This window comes from Pseudophryne corroboree, chromosome 9 (assembly GCF_028390025.1).
Source record: "Pseudophryne corroboree isolate aPseCor3 chromosome 9, aPseCor3.hap2, whole genome shotgun sequence".
NCBI lineage: Eukaryota > Metazoa > Chordata > Amphibia > Anura > Myobatrachidae > Pseudophryne > Pseudophryne corroboree.
Window position 1 is genome coordinate 335,565,171 of NC_086452.1, and position 12,668 is coordinate 335,577,838.

The 12,668-nt window shown below is 47.9% G+C and overlaps 1 protein-coding gene across 1 annotated transcript in view; it reads left to right on the plus strand.

Moving 5' to 3' along the window:
- The window catches only part of ISY1 (ISY1 splicing factor homolog), a 122,140-nt gene that overhangs the window by 61,529 nt on the left and 47,943 nt on the right, over nucleotides 1-12,668 (plus strand). Inside the window, exon 8 of the mRNA XM_063940585.1 lies at nucleotides 3,867-3,989. Within this exon, the coding sequence (XP_063796655.1) occupies nucleotides 3,867-3,989 (123 nt within the window). The remainder of the gene's footprint in view (nucleotides 1-3,866; nucleotides 3,990-12,668) is intronic.

Here is a 12,668-nt window from a genome sequence, read left to right on the forward strand (position 1 = left end):
GCAATAGCTGTGGACGCTCTGGTAACACCGTGGGTGTACCGGTCAGTGTATGTGTTCCCTCCTCTTCCTCTCATACCAAAAGTACTGAGAATCATAAGAAGGAGAGGAGTAAAGACTATACTCGTGGCTCCGGATTGGCCAAGAAGGACTTGGTACCCGGAAATTCAAGAGATGCTCACGGAAGACCCGTGGCCTCTACCTCTAAGACAGGACCTGCTCCAGCAGGGACCATGTCTGTTCCAAGACTTACCGCGGCTGCGTTTGACGGCATGGCGGTTGAACGCCGGATCCTGAAGGAAAAAGGCATTCCGGATGAAGTCATCCCTACCCTGATCAAAGCCAGGAAGGATGTAACCGTACAACATTATCACCGTATTTGGCGTAAATATGTTGCGTGGTGCGAGGCCAGGAAGGCCCCTACTGAGGAATTTCAACTGGGTCGATTCCTGCATTTCCTGCAAACAGGACTGTCTATGGGCCTCAAATTAGGGTCCATTAAGGTTCAAATTTCGGCCCTGTCGATATTCTTCCAAAAAGAACTAGCTTCTGTTCCTGAAGTTCAGACGTTTGTCAAGGGAGTACTGCATATACAGCCTCCTTTTGTGCCTCCAGTGGCACCTTGGGATCTCAATGTAGTGTTGGGATTCCTAAAATCACATTGGTTTGAACCACTCACCACTGTGGACTTGAAATATCTCACATGGAAAGTGGTAATGCTGTTAGCCCTGGCTTCAGCCAGGCGTGTATCAGAATTGGCGGCTTTATCCTATAAAAGCCCTTACCTAATTTTTCATACGGACAGGGCAGAATTGAGGACTCGTCCTCAATTTCTCCCTAAGGTGGTTTCAGCATTTCACTTAAACCAACCTATTGTGGTGCCTGCGGCTACTAGGGACTTGGAGGATTCCAAGTTGCTGGACGTAGTCAGGGCCCTGAAAATATATGTTTCCAGGACGGCTGGAGTCAGAAAATCTGACTCGCTGTTTATCCTGTATGCACCCAACAAGCTGGGTGCTCCTGCTTCTAAGCAGACGATTGCTCGTTGGATTTGTAGTACAATTCAGCTTGCACATTCTGTGGCAGGCCTGCAACAGCCAAAATCTGTAAAAGCCCATTCCACACGGAAAGTGGGCTCATCTTGGGCGGCTGCCCGAGGGGTCTCGGCTTTACAACTTTGCCGAGCAGCTACTTGGTCAGGGGCAAACACGTTTGCTAAATTCTACAAATTTGATACCCTGGCTGAGGAGGACCTGGAGTTCTCTCATTCGGTGCTGCAGAGTCATCCGCACTCTCCCGCCCGTTTGGGAGCTTTGGTATAATCCCCATGGTCCTTTCGGAGTCCCCAGCATCCACTAGGACGTTAGAGAAAATAAGAATTTACTTACCGATAATTCTATTTCTCATAGTCCGTAGTGGATGCTGGGCGCCCATCCCAAGTGCGGATTGTCTGCATTACTTGTACATAGTTATTGTTACAAAAATCAGGTTATTGTTGTTGTGAGCCATCTTTTCAGAGGCTTCTTCTGTTATCATGCTGTTAACTGGATTCAGATCACAAGTTGTACGGTGTGATTGGTGTGGCTGGTATGAGTCTTACCCGGGATTCAAAATCCTTCCTTATTGTGTACGCTCGTCCGGGCACAGTATCCTAACTGAGGCTTGGAGGAGGGTCATAGGGGGAGGAGCCAGTGCACACCAGCTAGTCCTAAAGCTTTTACTTTGTGCCCAGTCTCCTGCGGAGCCGCTATCCCCCCATGGTCCTTTCGGAGTCCCCAGCATCCACTACGGACTATGAGAAATAGAATTATCGGTAAGTAAATTCTTATTTTTGACTTGTTTTAAGGACATTACATCAAAGTTGGATCAGCCTGTAGTGTGTTTTTCCACTTTAATATTGAGGGTGACCACAAATCCAGACCTCCATGGGTTAATAAATTTGATTTCCATTGATAATTTTTGTGTGATTTTGTTGTCAGCACATTCAACTATGTAAAGAACAAAGTATTTAATTAGAATATTTCATTCATTCAGATCTAGGATGTGTTATTTTAGTGTTCCCTTTATTTTTTTTGAGCAGTGTATTTAAATGCAATGTAAGAATGACCAGTATGTGAAAACTTTGTCATGAGTTGGGCAACATAACATGATGTCATTTTCAGAGGCTGGTCCTGGCATTTGTACTAGGACAGAATGTAGTTGGTAAAGTCCCATACTAATATTACTGACTTGGCAAAGAAACATGCAGAAACCTTAAAAAACAATGCAAGTAAAACCCCAAACTCTTTAATATTTAAACCCCAGACGTGACCCTTTCTTCCTCATTAATGGGTATATTTACCACAATGCGCGTTAAAAATGCAGTTTTGGTATGAAAAGATCCCTCTACTTGCAATGTTGTAATGTACTGTAAATTACTGCTTGCATTTACCAGTCTAGAGGTGTCAGGACAGAGCTTCCAAGCAGGCCTTTGTCTCAGCGAATGGTTAAAAGCAAAGTGATGGCTACTGCAGATTGCCCTTGTGCAGCAGTTGGGCTGTGCATATTTCAGGATGGCACAGTAAAGAGGGATCTAAAGGACCCTTATCCGTAAAAAAAGAAAGAAAAGAGTAGCCCTTATGTGCTGGAGCCAAGCTTTGGAATGCTTCCCATTCCAGAACTTGGCAAATTTCACATTTTAGCAGTCCTCCTAGGGGTATTCCTTTGCAGATAAAATGGTGGGACAGCAGCAGATATTGGAGGGAGAGGTCAGATTTGAGCTATGATTTTAGGCACATGTTTACAAAACTGCTTCTGCATATTGGCCCCCTCCCCGAAATCGACATGGTTTAGGAGTATTGCCTAAAATAGTACCGTATATATCAAATCTGACCACCCCCTCATTAAGGCTGGTATCCAATTTGCTGCCGTAATTTACGGCAGCGAATGGACTCAGCTATCTAATTAGCGCTGATATGCGGCATTTATCTGGGATTATGCGCACCCGACTCGTAATCCGCAATAAGCAGCCTCCAGGACCACAATAACACATGGGATTGGAAGCTTATCTCGGATCTCATGTGTTATCGCATGATAAAGGGGCATTATTATTTTTTGGAGGGGGGTGGGGGGGACTAATTGGATACCGGGGAAAGAATCATAGCCCAGATCTGCTGCCTCCGTGCTTAGTTAAACATTGTGGACTACATCTTACCCTCTTTCCCCATCCTATTGAAAATTATACCTTAACTCTGAAGCAGACCCAAGCAAGTGTTTCCTAAGATATTTTGAAATGGGCCCAACCCCTCCCTCATTAAAAAATCATGCATCTTCGCCACATCCTGTTAAAAATCAGACCTCTGATAATTGTGTGGCGACAAAATTCCTAAAATACTTCTGTCCTGGCTTTCCTTCTGTCTGCTATCTCCTAGCTCTTGCATCTTGTGCATTTTGATTGGTGGATAACTCCCCCTCCCCCAGCTAGTATGTGGTAACCTCCAATCCACCAATCTGCATCACATAGCACACTGCAGCCTAACAAAATGGCTGGATGCTGCATTGCATATGTATAAAGACATGGTAATACTGGGGCTTGTGACAGGTGGTCAGGAGGCAGGCAAAAGATGCTGCCTGGTTGCTCAGATTGTATTTATAAAGACTATTTGAGCAACCTCTGCCTGCATCATGGCCGCCATCCCATATGAGCCATGCTTGCAACACCAAAGCAAGACAATTGTATAACCCCGGGGGTCGGATTGTACTTCCTACCTCTGCTAACATTATTCCTGATTTTAATCCAGAGTTATAATGATATTGTATAGTTTGGGGAAGTAATGCTCTCCTTAGAATTGCTTAGTTGTGTTATTTACTTGGATTCATCTTGTTTCAAGCTCTCCCTCCACCACGTAAGACCCGTGCTGAACTGATGAAAGAGATTGATGCTGAGTATTATGGATACAGGGATGAAGATGATGGTGTGTTAGTACCATTGGAGCTAGAGGAAGAAAAAAGAGGTACCTGTCTTTTGACTGCAATCACCTAATGTATCATTTAGAATGGCTTTCTTTTATTGAAGAGATCGAGGTTTACTTTGCACCACAAGTGCAATTTCTGTTGTTGGAAGCAATGTGCTTGCTTTGTCTAGGACAGTGATGGGGAACCTTTGGCACTCCAGCTGTTGTTGAACTACACATCCCTGCATGCCCTGCTACAGTTTTAGCATGGCCTAATAGCAAAACTGCAGCAGGGCATGCAGGTATGTGTAGTTCAACAACAGCTGGAGTGCCAAAGGTTCCCCATTAGTGGTCTAGTAGGAAAATAATCTGTGTAAAGCTTACAAGGCTTATTAGAAATATGAAATACTACGATTTGAAAATGTAACTACAACTAAATGTAACAAAGAGCCTCTACGATGCCTGGAGTGATGATTTTCAGTATGGTGCCCTTCCTTGTGTTTCCTAAATAACTAGCAAATTTCTGTTCTAATCAGCTGACCTAGCTCCCAGAATGACTTCTGAAGAAGGTCACTTGGGTTTTGCAGCCATAGGTAAAGAAAGTGGAGTACTGTATAAAATAGAATGTCATACATGTAACGTTTACCTTGAGGCTCACTATGCGGACTGGTCCTCTCATTGATACTGCCTTCGAGATAATATGCAATGCAAGAAAAGGACTGCCAACGTATTGCAGGTCCGGGATCGTTGATCCCATTACTGGCACATTTTTGCTATTCACTCATTAAGCAAGTTTCAGGCAATTATATATATATATATTTTTTTTATCTCTCTGACTTGCTGCTTGTAAACAGCAACAGCATGCCAACAGAGGGATCTGTAATCCAGGTGCACAAGCAGGAGGGTCTGGGAGAGGGCTCAAGAGATCACGGTCTGAAGGTGCTCCTCTATAAGAGCCCTAATTTTCTCATACGTCCTAGAGGATGCTGGGGATGCTTCAAGAACCATGGGGTATAGACGGGATCCGCAGGAGACATGGGCACACTATAAGACTTTGAATGGGTGTGAACTGGCTCCTCCCTCTATGCCCCTCCTCCAGACTCCAGTTAGATTCTGTGCCCAGTGAGACTGGATACACACTGAGGAGCTCTCCTGAGTTTCTCAGAAAAAGACTTTAATTAGGTTTGTTATTTTCAGGGAGACCTGCTGGCAATAGGCTCCCTGCATCGTGGGACTGAGGGGAAAGAAGCAGACCTACTTCTTCTGAGTTCAAGGGCTCTGCTTCTTAGGCTACTGGACACCATTAGCTCCAGAGGGTTCGATCACTTGGTGCGCCTAGCTGCTTGTTCCCGGAGCTGCGCCGTCACCCCCCTCACAGAGCCAGAAGACAGAAGCCGGGTGAGTATGAGAAGATCAGAAGCCTTCAGTAACGGCAGCAGACGGCGTTTGAGGTACCGCGCAGCGGCCGCGCTGTGCGCCATGCTCCCACACATAACACGGCACTACAGGGTGCAGGGCGCAGGGGGGGGCGCCCTGGACAGCATGGGGGACCTCAAACAGCACTGGCATAAGATATAACAGTGCCCAGGCACTAGTTAAGGGACCCCCGCCAGTATAAAGATTTTTTAAGCGGGACTGAAGCGCGCCATGTAGTGGGCGGGGCTTAGCCCACACAGCTCTGACCAGCGCCATTTTCTCTTCACAGAAGCTGCAGAGACGCTGGCCCTGACCTCCACACTGCTGTACAAGTAACAGGGTGCAAAACGGGGAGGGGGGCACAAGTGATTTGGTGCTAAATTATATATATAAAAAGCGCTAACAGGTCTGGGCAGTCTTGTTACTTGCTTCAGTACTGGGATAGGCGCTGGGTGTGAGCTGTCTGAACTCTCTCTGTGTCTCTCTGGCAGGCTTTATTGTGGGTCTGTCTCCTATAACCCCAGTGTGGTTGTGGGTGTCGGTACGTGTGTGTCGACATGTCTGAGGCTGAGTGCTCTTCCCAGAAGGAGGCTGGAGTGGGGACAGAAAATACTGTGAGAATGACCGTGTCGGCACCGCCGACGGATGATTGGGTGAATATGTTGAGTGTTTTAAATGCAAATGTGATTAAGTTGACTAAAGGCCCGTACACACTGGTCGATGTATCGGCCGTTCTCTTGAACGGCCGATACATCGCGGGACCGTCGGCCAGTATGTACGGGCGATACGTCTGTGAACTCCGTCGTTCACAGACGCATCGCGTCGGCCGCGCAGCACAGCCGATATATCTAACGATATATTGGCGCGTCGCTGTGTGTGTACGGGGCGGTCGTCCGACCGCCCGTACACATGCTGCGGCGGCCGGCGGTGATTGACAGGTGAACTGGGCGGCCCGCCCGCCCAGTTCATGACGTCAGTCCCCCGACGGATCGGGCTGTGTGTATGCACGGCACACTGCCCGATCCGTACATAGATATATCTGCAGATCAATTGATCTGCAGATATATCTAATAGTGTGTACCCACCTTAATAGTGTGTACCCACCTTAAAGCTGGGTACACACTGGCAGATATATCTGCAGTTCAATCGATCTGCAGATATATCTGCAGATGGTGGTTGTTCATACACACAGAAAGATGCGCCAATTTATCTTAAAGATATATCTGCTGTTAAATCTATCTGCAGCTATATATGCAGATGAGGGTTGTTCATACACACTGAAAGATGCACTAATATATCTGCAGATATATTGGTCATCTGCTGTGTTGCACAGCAGATGCAATATATCTGTGAAAGATGTCTTTCACAGACATATTGCTTGTACACACCTGCAGATCAGCAAAAGATATATTGGACAACCAACTCATTGGCCAATATATCTGCCAGTGTGTACCCAGCATAAGAACCAAACATGGAGAAAATCCATGGAAGATGCTTTGTCACAGGCCCAGACCCCTTCGGGGTCACAGAAACATGCATTTACCCAGATAGCAGATACAGATACCGACACGGACTCTGATTCCAGTGTCGACTATAGTGATAACACAAATAAATATTCCAGGTGGCGCTTAAAAGTACAGAAAACAATTAGACATGTTAAAATTAAAAAATATATATTTTTGTTTATTACTGATAAAAAAGAGATAATATAGTGTAGTATACACTGATAACACAAACTCCCGGGAGTAAACAATATAAAATAAAACAAATATAAAATCCACACCACAGTTAGGAGCCTGATAGATGCTCGCTAGATCATATACTGGCTATACTGATATAAGATAAATGGTTGTAACATTATACACTGATGGCCATAACTGCTGTATAATATATATTGATATATATTGATAGTGTGCACTCCAGCGCTAGATGTTATGTAAAATAAAAGTTATATGAAGTCACTCACATGTACATGGAGAATCCTTAGGTGCCAAACAATGATGACAGCACTCCGTATAAGGCACCCTAGACTGTCATAATTTGGAGCAGACACTTATGTGTAACAGGGTGTCTGGAACCTCGCTAAATAGCGGGACTGAGGTGTACCGTATATATACGGAGTAGTTGAATGAATGTGATATCAACCGCCCAAGTAATTTATCCGGTCTGGCAGCGGACCCAAGGTGCATTTGCTGGGGTAAGAAGAAAACCCGTGAAGGTCTTGATGTTTGAAGTTGGCGCTGCGCTTCCGTGCAGGGAGCGCTGCACGTCCGGCATTGAGTGACCCAGTGGTGTAGCCTCGGTCTGGCAGCGGAGGCAGATGATGATCACCTGTACTTGGCACCCTGTGTCAAGGTATAGCCGTGGAGATCTCCTTATTGTGAGTCGCGCTGTAACCCGTGCAGGGAGCGCTGTGATGGAAGTAGTCAGCTCCGTCAGTTTGCAGCTGGATCAGGTGTAAAGATGGAGAGCAGTCTCCGTCCGAGCACTGACTATCTCCCCATGTGCTGCACTGGTGTTAGCTGGGCCAATAACGTTCCAGGTATCTGGCTATTAAATGCAAGATTATAGCCTTCTGTACATGCTGGGTATGGAATAAAGTTCTGTCGGAAGAGAATTGTTCGAATGTCCTGTATCCTTAACGCGTTTCAACGCACAGCAGGGCGTCTTTATCTAAAGGCAGGTATTTTACACTTATTAATTATACACCACTCACCTTAGCGCCATAGACCATTTCCTTGCTTTTCGACTATAGTGATGCCAGATTACATCCAAAACTGGCTAAGAGTATTCAGTACATGATTGTGGCGATAAAATAAGTATTACATATCACTGAGGACCCTGCTGTTCCTGATACTAGGGTCTGTATGTTTAAAGGAAAGAAACCTGAGGTAACGTTTCCTCCCTCTCATGAACTGAACGCACTTTTTGAAAAAGCTTGGGAAAATCCTGACAAAAAGATACATGTTCCCAAAAGAATTCCAGTGGCATATCCGTTCCCCTCTGGGGACAGGGAAAGGTGGGAGTCAATCCCCACGGTAGACAAAGCTTTATCGCGTCTATCCAAAAAGGTGGCGCTTCCGTCCCCTGACACGGCAGCCCCAAAGGATCCTGCGGATCGTAAGCAGGAAAATACACTAAAATCCATTTATGTCACTACAGGGTCGCTACTCAGGCCTGCCATTGCTGCGGCATGGGTGAGTAGCGCTTTTGAAAGGTGGGCAGATAACTTGTCATCTGAGGTAGATACCCTAGACAGGGATAGTCTGCTTTTGACTCTGGGTCACATCAGGGACGCTGCAGCATATTTAAAAGAAACTGTAAGGGATGGGATATTGGCCTTTTGGGGTCAAGGGCCAATGCCATGGCAGTCTCAGCAAGGAGAGCATTGTGGATTCATCAATGGAATGCTGACACTGACTCTAAGAAGGAGATGGAGTCTCTACCGTTTAACGGTAGGGTCTTGTTTGGCGACGGCCTCACTGACCTGGTGTCTACGGCTACCGCGGGTAAGTCTTCATTTTTACCTTATGTTCCTGCACAGCAGAAGAAATCGCCACACTATCAGATGCAGTCCTTTCGGCCCAATAAATTCAAAAAAGGTTGTGGGTCCTCCTTCCTTGCTGCGAGGGGAAGAGGACGGGGAAAAAGGTCACAGGCTGTGGCAAGTTCCCAGCAGCAGAAGTCCTCTCCGGCTAATACCAAATCCACCGCATGACGCTGGGGCTCCTCTGCGGGAGTCCGCACCAGTGGGGGCACGTCTCCAACTCTTCAGTCAGGTCTGGGTGCACTCGGACCTGGATCCTTGGATAGTAAACATAGTAACCCAGGGGTACAAGTTAGAGTTTCAAGACGTGCCCCCTCACCGATTTTTCAAATCGGCCTTGCCAGCTTTTCTTCCAGAAAGGGAGATAGTAAGCGCTGCGATACTAAAGTTGTGTCAGGATCAAGTGATTGTCACGGTACCCCCGTCTCTTTTATCCGAGCCTGTTCGTGGTCCCGAAGCCGGATGGCTCAGTCAGACCAAATTCTAAACCTAAAATCCCTCAATTTCTTTTTAAAAAAAATTCAAGTTCAAGATGGAGTCTCTACGAGCAGTGATCTCCAGTCTGGAGGAGGGGGATTTTATGGTGTCGGTCGACATAAAAGATCCCTACTTACATGTCCTCATATATCCTCCACATCAGGCGTACCTGAGATTTGCTGTGCAGGATTGTCATTACCAATTTCAGACGTTGCCGTTTGGTCTGTCCACGGCTCCGAGGATTTTCACCAAAGTAATGGCGGAAATGATGGTTCTCCTGCGCAAGCAGGGAATCACAATTACCCCGTACTTGAACGATCTCCTCATAAAGGCGAGGTCCAAGGAGCAATTGTTGAAGAATGTTGCCCTTTCACTGACGACTCTGCAACAACACTGTTGGCTTCTAGATTTACCAAAATCACAGTTGGATCCAACGACACGGCTGTCGTTCCTGGGTATGATTCTGGATACAGAATTGCAGAGAATTTTTCTTCCAGTGGAAAAAGCTCAGGAAATGCAGAACATGGTAAAACAGATTCTGAAACCGGCAAAGGTGTCCGTTCTTCACTGCACTCGGTTGCTGGGGAAGATGGTGGCGGCCTACAAGGCCATTCCGTATGGTAGATTCCATGCCAGGGTGTTTCAGTGGGACCTGTTGGACCAGTGGTCCGGGTCTCACCTGGACATGCACCGGAAAATAATTCTATCTCCCAGGACCAGGATTTCCCTTCTGTGGTGGCTGCATAGTTCTCACCTTCTGGAGGGACGCAGGTTCGGGATTCAGGTTTGGATTCTGGTGACCACAGATGCAAGCCTCCGAGGCTGGGGAGCAGTCACACAGGGAAGAAACTTTCAGGGAAAGTGGTCGAGCCAGGAAGCTTGTCTACACATAAACATTCTGGAATTAAGAGCCATCTACAACGGCATACTGCAAGCAGAACGTCTTCTTCGAGGTCTGCCGGTCTTGATTCAGTCAGACAACGTGACAGCAGTGGCGTACATAAACCGCCAAGGCGGAACAAAGAGCAAAGTGGGGATGGCAGAGGCCACGAAGGTTCTTCGCTGGGCGGAAAGACATGCCAACGCTCTGTCAGCAGTCTTCATTCCAGGAGTGGACAACTGGGAAGCAGACTTCCTCAGCAGACACGATCTCCATCCAGGAGAGTGGGGTCTTCATCAAGAGGTCTTTGCAGAAGTGACAAGTCGTTGGGGAGTGCCTCAAGTAGACATGATGGCGTCCCGCCTCAACAAGAAACTTTGGAAGATTCCTGGCCTCTTCCTCTTCGGGAGGACCTGTTACAACAGGGGCCATGCGTGTATCAGGACTTACCGCGGCTGCGTTTGACGGCGTGGCGGTTGAGCGCCAAATCCTAGCCGAAAGGGTATTCTAAGTGAAGTCATTCCCACACTTCTTCAGGCTAGAAAAGAAGTAACGGCAAAGCATTACCACCGTATTTGGAGAAAATGTGTCTTGGTGTGAATCCAGGAAGGCTCTTGCGGAAGAATTTCACCCGGGGCGTTTGCTCCATTTCCTACAAGCAGGTGTAGATGCGGGCCTAAAGTTAGGCTCTATTAAGGTACAGATTCGGCCTTGTCGATCTTTTTTCAGAAAGAATTGGCCTCCCTTCCAGAAGTTCAGACCTTCGTAAAAGGCGTGCTGAACATCCAACCTCCCTTTGTGTCCCTAGTGGCACCATGGGATCTTAATGTGGTGTTGCAATTCTTGCAATCACATTGGTTTGAACCTTTGCGCAAAGGTTGAGTTAAAATTCCTTACTTGGAAAGTGGTCATGTTGTTGGCCTTGGCGTCTGCAAGGCGATTGTCTGAATTGGCGGCTTTGTCTCACAAAAGCCCCTATTTGATTTTCCATGCTGATAGAGCGGAGTTGAGAACTCGTCAACAATTTCTGCCGAAAGTGGTTTCATCATTTCATGTTAACCAGCCAATTGTGGTGCCAGTGGCTACTGACGCCTTGGCGGAGTCACTCTCAATATGGTCAGAGCTTTGAGGATCTATGTCGCCAGGACGGCGCAGCTTAGGAAAACAGAGGCTCTGTTTGTCCTGTGGGATCCCAACAAGATTGGGGCTCCTGGTTCTAAGCAAACTATTGCACGCTGGATCTGTAATACGATTCAGCAGGCTCATTCTACGGCAGGATTGCCGTTACCAAAATCGGTTAAAGCCCATTTCTCCTTCATCCACTAGGGGCCACTGGAGTGTAGTTACAATGGGGAAATAGTAGGCAGTAATTGGGAGCTGGCACTTTAAAATTCTCACACTGTGGCTAGCTCCTCCCCTACTATCTCCCCTCCAAGCCAGTCTTAGTTAGTGCCCGAGGGAGCTGGTTCACTTGGGTTTAGCTGAAGAAATTTTTCTTTTTTCTTTATTATTTTATTTTTCTTACTATCACACACAGACTGGCAGCTCTGCCACTGCCAGTCTGCACTGCGGGAGCTGCCGGCGGCTCGGGATGGGCCTCGGCTGAGGGAGACACTGAGCTCTCCTGAGCTGGCCGGACACCGCTGCGTGCGGCGCGTGTCGGGGCCGCTCCACCAGCAGAAGATTCCGGCAGCACGGCAGCGGTAAGTAACAGAGGCCGGACACCGCTGCGTGCGGCGCGTGTTAGGGCCACTCCGTCGACAGAGGCCGGACACCGCTGCGTGCGGCGCGTGTCGGGGCCACTCCATCTGCAAGCAGTGGTGAGTAAACACCCCCCCTTCACATTGATGTATGATTTATCTATTACATTCAAGCACATTTACTGGTGCAATATGCTCTAAGTAATATGTTTATTCCTTCAGTGTGCCCACTGTATGATCTCATGTGTCTGGAGTGGGTCAGATTATAACCAGAGGCGCTTTTTCTAGTTCAAATTCGGCGCCATTAAGGGGGGGGGGGGGGGGGGGCGGAGCTTCAGTGCGCTATGCACAGCGCCCGCTCTGTACTGCGGCTCAGCGCTCCCTGCTCCCCGCCCGCGGCACACATTGCCAGCGGGGGATGCAGGGCGCTCACCGGGCGGGTTAGTTTAAATTTTGCGCCAGAGCGGGGGGCGGAGCTAACTCCTGCTCGTTACAGCGAGCGCTCCCCGCGACCCGGTCGCTGCACGCTCCCCAGCCACTGCATTCACGCTCTGTACAGCGGGCTCCCTGCTCCCCGCACGCTTTGCCGGCAGGGGATACAGGGCGCTCACCGCTCCGGGTAAACTACAGGCACCCGCGCTGTACAGCGGGCTCAGCGCCCCGCTCCCCAGCCACTGCATTCCCTCTCTATACAGCGGGCTCCCTGCTCCCCGCACGCA